This window comes from Neoarius graeffei, chromosome 7 (genome assembly GCF_027579695.1).
Source record: "Neoarius graeffei isolate fNeoGra1 chromosome 7, fNeoGra1.pri, whole genome shotgun sequence".
Classification (NCBI taxonomy): domain Eukaryota; kingdom Metazoa; phylum Chordata; class Actinopteri; order Siluriformes; family Ariidae; genus Neoarius; species Neoarius graeffei.
In genome coordinates this window covers 1,147,031-1,159,548 of record NC_083575.1, presented here as the reverse complement: position 1 = coordinate 1,159,548, position 12,518 = coordinate 1,147,031, and the positions used below count along the sequence as shown (strand labels likewise).

General features: G+C 43.8%; 1 protein-coding gene across 1 annotated transcript; it reads left to right on the top strand.

Moving 5' to 3' along the window:
- The first annotated feature begins 5,986 nt into the window (after positions 1-5,986).
- On the top strand, positions 5,987-11,903 carry LOC132888982 (cytochrome c oxidase assembly protein COX16 homolog, mitochondrial). Its single transcript, XM_060925078.1, has 4 exons — positions 5,987-6,269; positions 8,374-8,451; positions 8,531-8,599; positions 11,704-11,903. The coding sequence occupies exons 1-4, from the start codon at positions 6,207-6,209 to the stop codon at positions 11,809-11,811; spliced, it is 318 nt and encodes a 105-aa protein (XP_060781061.1). The 5' UTR covers positions 5,987-6,206; the 3' UTR covers positions 11,812-11,903.
- The last annotated feature ends 615 nt before the right edge of the window (positions 11,904-12,518 follow it).

Genomic DNA, 12,518 nt, shown 5'->3' with positions numbered 1-12,518 from the left:
TCGGTGCGGGGTTTATAGCATCAATGAAGCTGACTTTATGTTAGGACTGTTAATGTTATAGTCATGTTGTCTGTTGTTGCCCGGATGGGGATGGGTTCCCTTTTGGGTCTGGTTCCTCTTGAGGTTTCTTCCTCATGTCGTCTGGGGGAGTTTTTCCTTGCCACCGTCGCCACAGGCGTGCTCCTTGAGGATAGATTAGGGATAAAATTTAGCTCATATTTTAAGTTGTTCAAATTCTGTAAAGCTGCTTTGCGACAATGTTTATTGTTAAAAGCACTATACAAATAACCTTGAATTGACTTCCAACTCCGTCCTCGAACCAATCTTGACTTTTGCATTTGGAGTGGCCGAGTGCCTCTACAGCCTGTGTCATTAGGCAGGTCTTGAACTTCTCCCACTTTTCTTCAGCAGAGGCGTCTGACGCCTGGGTGAAGTGCGCTTGGAAAGCTTTGGCGAGTTGTTGTCTAATGTCAGCATCATCCATTTTCTGCACATCCAGCTTCTTCAGCGGTTTGCTGGCTGACCTCCTAAAAGTGCGGTGTACTGATAGCTTCATCCTACTTCTAATCATAATGTGGTCCGTATCGCACTCAGCTCCTCTCATGGCACATGTGATACAACCATCCTTCAGATGTTCCTGGCTGATTAAGATGTAATCGAGCGGGTGCCAGTGGGCTGATCTGGGATGCTTCTACGAGAAGAAATGATGGTCTGAGGTCCTGAAGAAGGTGTTAGAGATAGCAAGTTCAAATTCTGAGCAAAGTTGTAGGAGCAGTTCTCCGTTGCTGTTGTAGGACCCTCTTCCAAACTTTCTGAGAACATTTGGCCAGGTGTTGTAATCACTGCCAACTCATGCGTTGAAGTCCTCCAGGACGATTACAAAGTCATTGCGTGGTACACAACTGAGGGTTGCTTTCAACTGGGTGTAAAAGGCTTCAATGTCGGTCTATTCACTGCAGAAGGTTGGAGCATACACACTCAAACCTGTTGCATGTGTAGCTGGACTGACTGCAAAGCGGAGAGTCATGATCCTGTCAGAGACTGGCTTTGGCATTTCTGAGAGCTTTGGGAGCAGTTGGTTGGATATGGCAAATCCAACACCTGATGTGCCTTGTCGAGGTGATCCATATGGCGTGCCTGACCAGAAGAATGTATGTGTCTGCTCCCTTCTCTCACCACTGTCTGATAGCCTCATCTCTGAGAGTGCTGCAAGATCGATGCTGTATGTCTCAAGTTCTTTGCTAAGTAGAGCTGATTTTCGTTGAGCGTGTTTTAGGTTGTTGTCAAGCAAGGCTTGTATATTCCAACAGTTAAAATGTAGAGTAGGTTTGCGCCCACTTGGTTGGAGACCCACTGGCCGTGGGAAACCAGCCAGGTAAGAGGGTGGGTGAGCCTTGTTTACGTCGCATTTTCTTGAGGCGTCCTCGGATTGAGGCAGGCAGGGCATCCCTGAAAAGGGCCGCCTGGTCACCCAGGAAGGACCTTGGACCACGGTCATCCTCAGTGCATCCACGACCATCACTCCTGGTCCGCACAAATGCAAGTCCTTACTACCAGCTGCCAGCTCTCACACCTGCTGGTACCATAAGGGGGCTCATCGCTGTGTGTCTTGAAGGGTTGTCAGTTAAGCCTGCACAAGTGTTTTAAGGTGGGAGGTGCATTGTGCGGGTGCACTACCCACCCTCTGGGCTGCCAGCTGATGAGTCAAACGGCAGGAGAAGATCCCGACAGCTTGGTCAGTTGGCAGCTGCCCCGCAGTATCAGCTCAAGCTGATGAGATTCCTGGTGGCCACTGCTGCAAAGGATGTCCCAGGTGCCCAATCAGGATATCAACCACCTGCTGCCGTGGTTGACTGCAGTGCTGGTCAAGAGATTGACGCCCCTCAGCAGCCACGACTGGAAAAGATTTTCCAGATGCTTGATGAGAGGATCCACCACCTGCAGCCATGGCCTCACCATTTGACCCATAGCTCGGGGATGCAGTTTAACGTCATACCCAGGACTTCCAGAGATGTCCAGAGCAATAATAGAGGAAGAAATTTTGGCCAGACTAACAGAAGAGTTAAAAATTGCAGCCAGAGCAATAGTTGAGAAAGAAGTTGTAGCCAGAGCGACAGAAGAGTTCAAAGTTGCAGCCAGAACAATGAAGCAGCAAATGACCCTCTACATGAGGCAGATACTAAACCATTTTAAAGAGCAAATGTTTGGCATGGAGCTTTACCAACTAGAGGTGTTCAGATCTCCAGAGACTATCTGGGAGCTGAGTGAGGATCTGGAATTTGCTGAGGCAACAGTGAAAGCAGATGTAGTATGTTTTAGTTTTACATCGATGTCTCTGGATGAGGCTTTGTGATTATTCCTCAGCAAGCTTTGGCCACAGGATGAGTTTGAGATTCAGCATCAACTTCTAACTCACTTCTCTGACCGGTATCTTACATGTACTGACAACCGCCCGCCTTACAGACTTCGGTGTACAATGTGAGCTGGGCCATGATCATACTGAATGCTGAGCTTCATATCGGTTACAGACGGCAGAAAATTACTTGTGACAATTTTATAGAGATGCTGAACAATATGATTTGTGACTCACAGTATCCTCTGAACGTAAATGTGAAGAAAATCTATAAATTGATCAAAGCGAAGCCATTAAAAACATTCCTAGTAAGAACCAGATACCAAGACAAAAAGAAAACGTTGATGGAATTGACTGACGACAACCATACCACCACTGTCCACAAAATAGGAAATCTCATCTGCAAAAGAGTTATGGACGAGAATGGGAGAAAAACCAGAAAGGACCAGAGAGCATGGAAGCTGTTTACTGCGGTTCTAAAAGGTATGGTTCTGCATTTACAAAAAGACATCTTATTTAGCAGACCCTCCAGGATTTCGCGATGTTGCGATTTGCAACTTCAACGCAAATTCAACCAATCCCCGCGAATTCAGGGCGGTGTTGCAATTATATCCAATCACCGCAACTTTCCCGCAAATTTGACCAATTGTTGGTGTTGTCTTGAGGTGACGTCGACAAACTACCTTCCGCCTTACTTCCGTGTATACGTTCAAGAGAAGCAGCATGTGCAAGTCAGTGTTTATGTAGGCTTAAATTCTGTTACTGAAAGTGTGTTATGTTTACAGTGAAGGACTGTGTGCACTTTTATCTTTTTACTTAATACAAGAAATTAGTGGATGCCAACATTTTTGCCAAAATGGTATTTTATTTTCCATTGTTTAGGCAGCTTCAGCATCATACTGTGAGATTCTGTTCAAATTGTTTTTTTTCTTCTCTGAAGCCTGAGCCATTTATTTTATTAGTTTATAATTATTGTTTAATTTAGTCTTCAGGAGAGACTGCCTGCACACAGTACTAGTATTAATAGTTTTTTTTCTTACATGAAAGCTGAGGCATTTATATTATATTTTAAGGTAACTTCATGTTGTGCTGTGAGGTTCTGTGCACTTTAACTTTTGAACCAACAGGTGCATTTGGATAAGTAAAGCCTATTTTTCTGCATTTTTGTAGTCCTGGTAATCTTTTATATTGGTAAAGTTGTTTATAGGACCATTTCTCAGTGTCTTTGTTTTTTAATCAATAGTTTTTCAGTAATAACTTAATATTTAACATATCACTCAATTTTAATCACAAAAAGAGAAAATCGCAACAATTTCTCGCAACTTTCACTTCCTCCCACAATGTAATCGCAACAAAAACCTAAAAAACACCGCAACTTTCATCGCAATTTTTTGGAACACCCCCGCAACATCAGACATTTTAGCCCGCAACAATCACAAAAAAGGCCCGTGAAATCCTGGGGGGACTGACTTAGGCTTCTTGTCCGAGGCAGACAGCAAGAATGCCATTAAACTGCATCATGCCGTGACATACCCTGCAGATTACAGAAAGAGGCCCTACGTGCTGTGCCTCAAGACTGCAGATTCCAGACTCTTCTACTTCCAGGCTGAGAGTGAAGTTGAGCAAAAATCTTGGATTGCGATCATTAACCACATCACCGCCCGTTAGTCTGCTCTTCCACTCAATTCTGATTCACACAACATAAAAGCACATCATTCTCAGATTCTACCTTCATATCCCACCAGTCTGTCTCTTTAGCAGCACCTTGAGTACTACGTGGACCAGATACCGAGGCTTTTAGAACATATGGCTTCCTGTCCAACATTGCATCTTTGTAAAGGTTCTTCAGATCATATGGTGCAAGAGAAGGAGCACTACACAACATATGTGACATTGTTAAAGGAGCTTGTTGCAGAAGAAGAAGAAAACACTGGAGAAGGCTGCAGCACCTCAAATTAATGTCAATATCTTCCACAAGGAAAGAGAAGAACAACAATCTGCTGAAAGGTTTTCCATTTTATTGGTTGCAGAAATAAATAAAGATCTTTCAAATGATACAGTGATGGCTCTGATACAATATATGACATACTATAGTTATTATAGTAGCAATTCACACAGGGAGTTGTATGACGTTTGAGCTACATAATCTAAGGCTAATAATAAACAGATTGAAATGTGTTGATATAAAAGAAAGGAAATTGTATAATTGTTGATATGGTAAAGTTTTCTCTGATGAGGTTTCTGTTTATTGAACATTTATGGAAGGCGTCTCCAGCGTCAACACTTTATCAGAATCAGAATGAAGTTTATTACCAAGTGAGCCATGGCCTAAAGGTTAGAGAAGCAGCTTTGGGACCAAAAGGTCACCAGTTCGATTTCTTTGACCAGCAGGAATGGCTGAAGTGTCCTTGAGCAAGGTACGGTACCTAACCCCCAACTGCCCCCCAGGCTGCTCTGGGTGTGCTGTATGTCGCTCTGAATAAAAGCATAGAATAGAATATTAAGCCTTAATTGTCATTATACAAGTACAATGAGATTTAAAGCTTCACCATAAAGTGCACACATAAATACTAAAATAAACATAGGAAAATATGTACAATAAAACTAATATAAAACTACTACTGACAACTATACATAAACTATACATAAACTTGTGCAAGTCCCTGAAGGAGCACAGGTGCATAGTGGTAACAGGGTTGAGAATAAAGTGACTCGCTGCATCAAGTGATAGAGGTAGCATTGGCATGTACAGACGCCTATTTTCAGTATGTAGGCAACTAAAAAACAGATGATCTGACTTGGTATGATAGTGCAATAAGACAGTTTACAGATAGCTATGATATTAACAGTGCAAATATGACAGTTTACAGTACTTAACATGACAAAGGAAGAGGATGTCTAAGAACAGATGAACTGACTTGATATGATAGTGCAATATGACCGTCTTGTGACATTTACAGTGCAAATATGGCAGTTTACAGTCTGACAAGGAGAGACTAGGTTTGAGATCAAGTGGGTAGCAGCATTGTGGTGATGGTGACCTTGGCAGTGGTGTTCAAGCATGACAGTTCCTCAGTGCAAACCTGAGTTGAGTATTGTGACAGCTCTTGGAAAGAAACTGTCCCTGAGTCTGTTTGTTTTGGCTGGTATGGCCCTGTAGCGCCTGCCAGAGGGCAACAGGTCGAAGAGGTGGAAGCCAGGGTGTGTATAGTCTCTTATGATGCTCTTTGCCCTGCCTAGGCACTGGGCGTTGTAGAGGGCAGCCGATGATCTTTTATGCTGTGTTAGTCACCCTCCGTCTGCAGGCTTTTTCTGTCCGCTTCTGTGCAGCTTGAGTGCCACACTGACCCAGCACAGGTCAGCAGGCTCTCAGTGGCTGACCGGTAGAAGGTCACCAGCAGGTTCGTGTCATGAGCATCTGGTAAATGTGATGTAATATATGGCTGCGATTTGGATTTAATGGAATCAAAACGTGGAAAAACTAGAAAGAACTAATGAAAGCGGAACCATCTTCCTCAGCCCTGATTTACACGGAGTGTTTAGAGAGATGTAATGTTTAGAAGCTATAGAAACTACAGATCCCATAATCCCCCGCTCCACTGGTTTGTTCGCTAGCTCAGTGCTAACTCCACTGTGTCACTAGAACACACTTTCTGTTCATACGAGGATAAAAGCGGATATCTCAGGAGCATTGTGTGGAAGGGTTTGAGCTCGAGTTGATATTTAGTGTGCGAATTAAACACCACACGGACTGGAGCAGAGCCGCGCCGCGGTGCATTGTGGGTGTAGCGCAAACATGGCGGAGGCCGTGCGGACATGCTAACGGCTAATCGGAGCTGTGTGCAGAGTAAACATGTGGAAGCAGATCAGTAATCTGCGGAAGAACAGGACGCTGAGGTACGGAGTGCCCATGCTGGTGAGTTACTGACCTTTTACAGCTTTAACACAACTTCCGGTTTAGTCTCTGAACAAACAGCCTGAGGACAAAATCCACTGAGGGACTGGAACCTGTGAGTGTTTCATTCAGGTCCGCTTCACCCCAAACAAACAACAGAAAGAGCCTCAGAACTGCAGAAGGTTCTGTATATAACAGCCTAAAACAACAATACCACAGTATTTATGATTAAATGTCGCGTTTGTTCAGGCTACATGCTTAAATAAACTGTGTGTGAGAGAGGGGAAAGCCTGTAGAGTGCGCTACTGAGGCCTGAATCCGAGTTTTATTGAAGATAAAGTGCACTGTGTGGGTTAGTGAGTAGCGAGACTGCAGTTCTGCAGGACTACAAACATCAAGGGAGCGGCATGGTGGTGTAGTGGTTAGCGCTGTCGCCTCACAGCAAGAAGGTCCTGGGTTCGAGCCCCGTGGCCGGCGAGGGCCTTTCTGTGCGGAGTTTGCATGTTCTCCCTGTGTCCGCGTGGGTTTCCTCCGGGTGCTCCGGTTTCCGCCACAGTCCAAAGACATGCAGGTTAGGTTAACTGGTGACTCTTAGGCTACATCCACACGACAACGGCAACGAGATGTTATTTAAAAATATATCGCGTCCAAATGGGCAACGATCAGTAAAATATCAGGTCCATATGGCAACGCTTGCTGAAAACGATGCAATACACATGCCACACCTCTAGGGGTGCTGTAAGACGGTCCCTTCGGAGACACCAGAACAATAGAAGGAATAAGGATGCATGTGCATAAACTATTATGCGCGAGACTTCATATTAGCCACAAAGTCAGGAAAATCTGTTCGTAAAATTACATTATAATGACAAATACAATGAAAAGTATTTTTCCAGTCTCACCTGTGAAAGGTAATCCCATGTGATCTCGTTTGGACGGCAAACCTGTTGGTACAGTTAAACGCAGCTAATCTTTATTCTCCACTTTGACCTATCCAATATGGCGGCGAAGATGACGTATGATTCTACACGGAAGGCGGCGTCTTTAATGGTCCGGAATAAATTGAATGCTACACGTTGATGGATTAATTTGTTGTTTCTCACCTGTGAAAGGTAATCCCATGTGATCTCGTTTGGACGGTAAACCTGTTGGTACAGTTAAACACAGCACATGAATCTTTATTCTCCGTTTTGACCCATCCAATATGGCGGTGAGGATGACGTATGATTCTCCGCGGAAGGCGGCGTCTTTAATGGTCCGGAATAAATTGAATGCTACACGTTGATGGATTAATTTGCTCTTCTACGCCCTTTTTGAGGAATGTATTGTAGGACTAAAACCAACATCTGAAGAGGCGAGATCGCTCCTTTTTTTCCCTATTTTTGCTGGCGGGATTGACTCTGCCCTAAGGGCTATTCTCTCTCTCTCTCTCTCACTTTGCACCATTACACAATAAATATTCACAGTGAAAATATTTTGTAAGCACGTTTCATGAACCAAGTTATAGGATTTGTTGACAACTCACATCGAGTTCGTTACACTTCTACCCGGCGTGAAGCACTGACAGTCATGTGGTTGTGACGTCATCGTAAACAAATCCATTCTACTCATCCAGACGACTTCACAATGGCAACGTTGCCAGATCTTTCCACTCTGGAACCCGTTCTCAAAAAGATTGCGTTTTGGGCACCAAAAACGCCGGTGCCGTGTGGACGCCAGGCCTAAACGATAAGCAATTGTATCGGAGTCACCTGAATCCATTGCTGTGTGGACAGGGCCTAAATTGAGCGTAGGTGTGAATGTGAGTGTGAATGGTTGTCTGTGTCTATGTGTCAGCCCTGTGATGACCTGGCGACTTGTCCAGGGTGAACCCCGCCTTTTGCCCGTAGTCAGCTGGGATAGGATCCAGCTCGCCTGCGACCCTGTAGAACAGGATAAAGCGGCTACAGATAATGAGATGAGACAAACATCAAGGGTTCTGTAGTGCACTAGGTAGGGTGTAGTGAGCTTTATTTACGGTTTCTATAGTACACTATAAAATGCAGTAATGATCAGTTCAATTTCTTTTCCTCAGTGAAGTGAACATGTGTAATGGAATTAATGGTGTGTGTGTGTGTGTGTGTAGCTGCTTGTGGTTGGAGGATCATTCGGTCTGAGAGAGTTCACACAGATTCGGTATGATGCTCAGAAAATAAAGAAGAAGGTAAACACACACACACGGGAGTTTTATTTCTGTGTGTCGATGTGTGTTTAAAACAAAAGTAATCTGTGTTGTGTTGCAGATGGACCCTGTGCTGGAGGCCCGAGTGAACTCACACGCGCACACAAACATCCTGCAGGAAGAGTATGAGGTATACATGCACACAGAAACTTAAAGTGTATTTTGTACACACGGCCTGGTTTATGGAGCTGGATATCTCATCTCATTATCTGTAGCCGCTTTATCCTTCTACAGGGTCGCAGGCGAGCTGGAGCCTATCCCAGCTGACTACGGGTGAAAGGCGGGGTTCACCCTGGACAAGTCGCCAGGTCATCACAGGGCTGACACATAGACACAGACAACCATTCACACTCACATTCACACCTACGCTCAATTTAGAGTCACCAGTTAACCTAACCTGCATGTCTTTGGACTGTGGGGGAAACCGGAGCACCCGGAGGAAACCCACGCGGACACGGGGAGAACATGCAAACTCCACACAGAAAGGCCCTCGCCGGCCCCGGGGCTCGAACCCAGGACCTTCTTGCTGTGAGGCGACAGCGCTAACCACTACACCACCGTGCTCCCTTGGAGCTGGATATGAACAGATTTATTCTGAAATTTTTCATATAAACATTAATGTCAGAAACGTGGTTTACTAATGATGTGGACCTGTTAACGATGTGTCACACTTCAGCAGCTCCGTGTGTGACCTGCTCAATGTGGATCACCACCTCAGGACAGTTTTTCTCCTCTGTTTCCATGTTGCACCATTTTCCTGTCATCTCACTTTAACTCGCACCAAATTTCACCTTCTCTGGGCGGTGCCTCCGGGTGGTGCCTGCCCCCACGTTTTGTTGTGTTCGGGTGCAGTTACTCTGCTGAAGTATTTCACTGGTATAGAAGTGAGTGGAAATAATTTCAGCTTGTGTCTCAGAGAAAGGTTTTAGTTTGCTTTCAGTATTAGAGCCGTCATGGCTTGAAAAAATACGTAACTGAAGGAGGCAAGATTATTCCTAGGAAACAATTCTGAATTTACCACATTAAAAAGACCCACATCTACTGGAAAAAGCTTGAAAAAATAATGGGGAGTTTTTTGTCAAGGAATCGGATTGCTTCAGTTTCCAAGGGTGACTCAGCGTCCTCACGCCACAGACACCATGTTGGGCTCCAACTTACAGGAAACGCAGTCGTACCTCCTCGATCAGCAACACTAATGAACAGACCCCTTGCACTGATGTCACATTTACATTAGCAACCGTTGCTACCCTAGACCTGGGGGACAAGCAAACTTTGTTCGCAAACTGAAGCCAAGCGGAGATGTCCGGCGTCTGTTGTTGTTGTCCAAAGAAAACTACAGCTAAAAAAGTTCTACTACTGGATTACTTGGATAATCTTAGTCAGAAAGAAGTGAAGGACAGATATATGCGGAAATTAGAGTTTATTAGCGGTTCTGATCCGTACAAAATTCCTTGAAACGACTGGAGTGACGGTGCAGATTTGTGGCTGAGCGTTAGCTACATGTTGGAATATACCTTCTTTTTCCTGAAGAGTCCCGATACAGAAGAACAGATTAAAAAAACAACTATAAAAGCAAGAAAACCTTCTTTGTATAAAAACTTTTTCCCGACATCAGCTTTTGGGAACAGAATGTTGTGAAAGCCAAAGCATTTACTCTCAAAGGACTCCGACCTGAACTGTGGGCTGGATGGTATTCCCACCCCTCCATGTCTCAGCAACCCCAAGGACGTCAAGTTACACAGCTATTTACACTATCATTTATACAGTGATGCTTATTATTGTTAAAACAATATCTGAAGTGGTGTTATTTGCAAAATAAGAAAATATCTTGCTTTCGACTTTCAAACAGTGTTGTAAGATTTTATTTTAATTTTATCTAATAGTGGATGGAATAATAATTACAAACACTAACAGAATCAGCACATTCCAGTTGTAGCTGTAGTCATACAGTAACTATGGCGGCACGGTGGTGTAGTGGTTAGCGCTGTCGCCTCACAGCAAGAAGGTTCGGGTTCGAGCCCCGTGGCCGGCGAGGGCCTTTCTGTGTGGAGTTTGCATGTTCTCCCTGTGTCTGGGTGGGTTTCCTCCGGGTGCTCCGGTTTCCCCCACAGTCCAAAGACATGCAGTTAGGTTGACGTGGGGCGGCCTTGGGCTGAGGTGCCCTTGAGCGAGGTACCGAACCCCTGACTGCTCCCCGGGTGCTCTGGTGTGGCTGCCCACTGCTCTGTGTGTGTGTGTGTGTGTGTTCACTGCTTCAGATGGGTTAAATGCAGAGGATGGATTTCACTGTGTTTGAAGTGTGCATGTGACAAATAAAGGTTTCTTCTTCTTTCTTCTAACTACAATCACCCTTGTAATAATAATTTCAATAAACGGTTAATGTTCAGTTCCCTCTTCATTTATTCTCTCTTCAGAAGGCACAGCTGAGTCACACAGGTTGATCAGTGTGTAACGGACAATAACAATTTTATCAGAATATTTTTTTCCTGCCTCAGTTGATTTATTTCCGTTTCAGTTTCATGCAGCTGTTGTAAAGTTCAGTCTGTGTGTGTGTTTTCAGGCTTAGCTCCTCTCGTCGTATTCTCTTTAACCACTCATTTCTTCGTTGTTCTTGTAGCATTTGCTTCTCTTTAACATTTTTCTTGATGGCGGGGAGACGGTAATACCTTTTATCTGTTTCTCAATTTGAACAACCAAAAACAGCACAAAAATGAACCATATTGAAGACAGATGAAGATGGTGTCTGTTTGACCCTCAGGTGAAATTATCATGTGATGTATAACGTTGTGTAAGGGGTCTGTACAGTGCTAAGAGATCAACTACATTTCCCAAAATGCACTGCAGCCAAGAAGCATGTGATTGTTGTCTGAGAGAATATCCAAGATTTTTTTTTTCCTCAAATTTGTGAGTTTTTAATTTCAGAAGTTCTGTGGGGTTTTCAAACCTGCAGTGGCACAAAAACACCCTCATACACTACTGCAGCGCTGTGAACGTTGCCTTTTATGGAGCTTTGTGGGTGTCACTACATGCAAATGAGCTGTCAGGAACAGCTGTGCGGGTTACAGGACACGGACGGACGGACACACACACACACACACACACACACGAACGAGAGTAAAGAAAATCAGAGACTTTTCTAAATTCAGTGGAAAAATTATTGTTGGATTTGACTAACAAACATTTTACACACAGCTTTCCTGAAAGATTGGTGTGTGTGTGTGTGTGTGTGTGTAGAAGCTGAAACGGGTGGATTTGGACAGCTGGACAAACATCCGTGGACCACGACCCTGGGAGAACTCTCAGCAAGAGGAACAGGGAACCCAACTCACCAGGGGCACTTAGTGTGTGTGTGTGTGTGTGTGTGTGAGAGAGAGAGTGAGATTCTGTTCTTGTTCAATTTGTTGTAAAATAATTATAAACAAATGAGTACAAAACTCTGTGTATTTTATTACAATAACCTCCACCTGGTTTTTACCAGCGCCCTGTTTCACACTGCTCAGGTTTGTGTCTGTGTTCTCGTCCCTCTGCTCCACAGCCTTCCTGTGTCTTTAGTAATCATATTAAAACTTTAGAGCAGTTTTTTATACCCAAAAGTGAAAAAGTTATGTATAGTCAGTTAGAAATAGTAAATAATTTAATGCATTAGGATGTAGAAGGAGTGAAAATAAGCATGATTAAAAGTGTGTAAATGTAGAATAAAAAAAATCATAATAGTTGAATTAAAATAAAAATAGAAACAAGAAAGAATTAATTGAATAATAATTAAAATAAGGCAATTAAACTCTAAATTGAAAGGCAGGTTTTTAATGAAATGAAGTGTTTTTTAAAGCGTGAGTGATGATCTGATCTTTATTACTCGTCACCTTTCATTAGTTTATCGCCTCTGATTATTTACATCTCATTTATTCAGCATCACTCAGTTAAAGCAGTGGGCGTGGCCTGTCTTGTTTTTTGTTTGGCAAGCATCTGTCGTGAACGACAATGCTGACGTGACCTTCATTCCACTACTCTTTGCTTCTCTCTTCATTTTCTGAGTGTCTGTAGGTTGT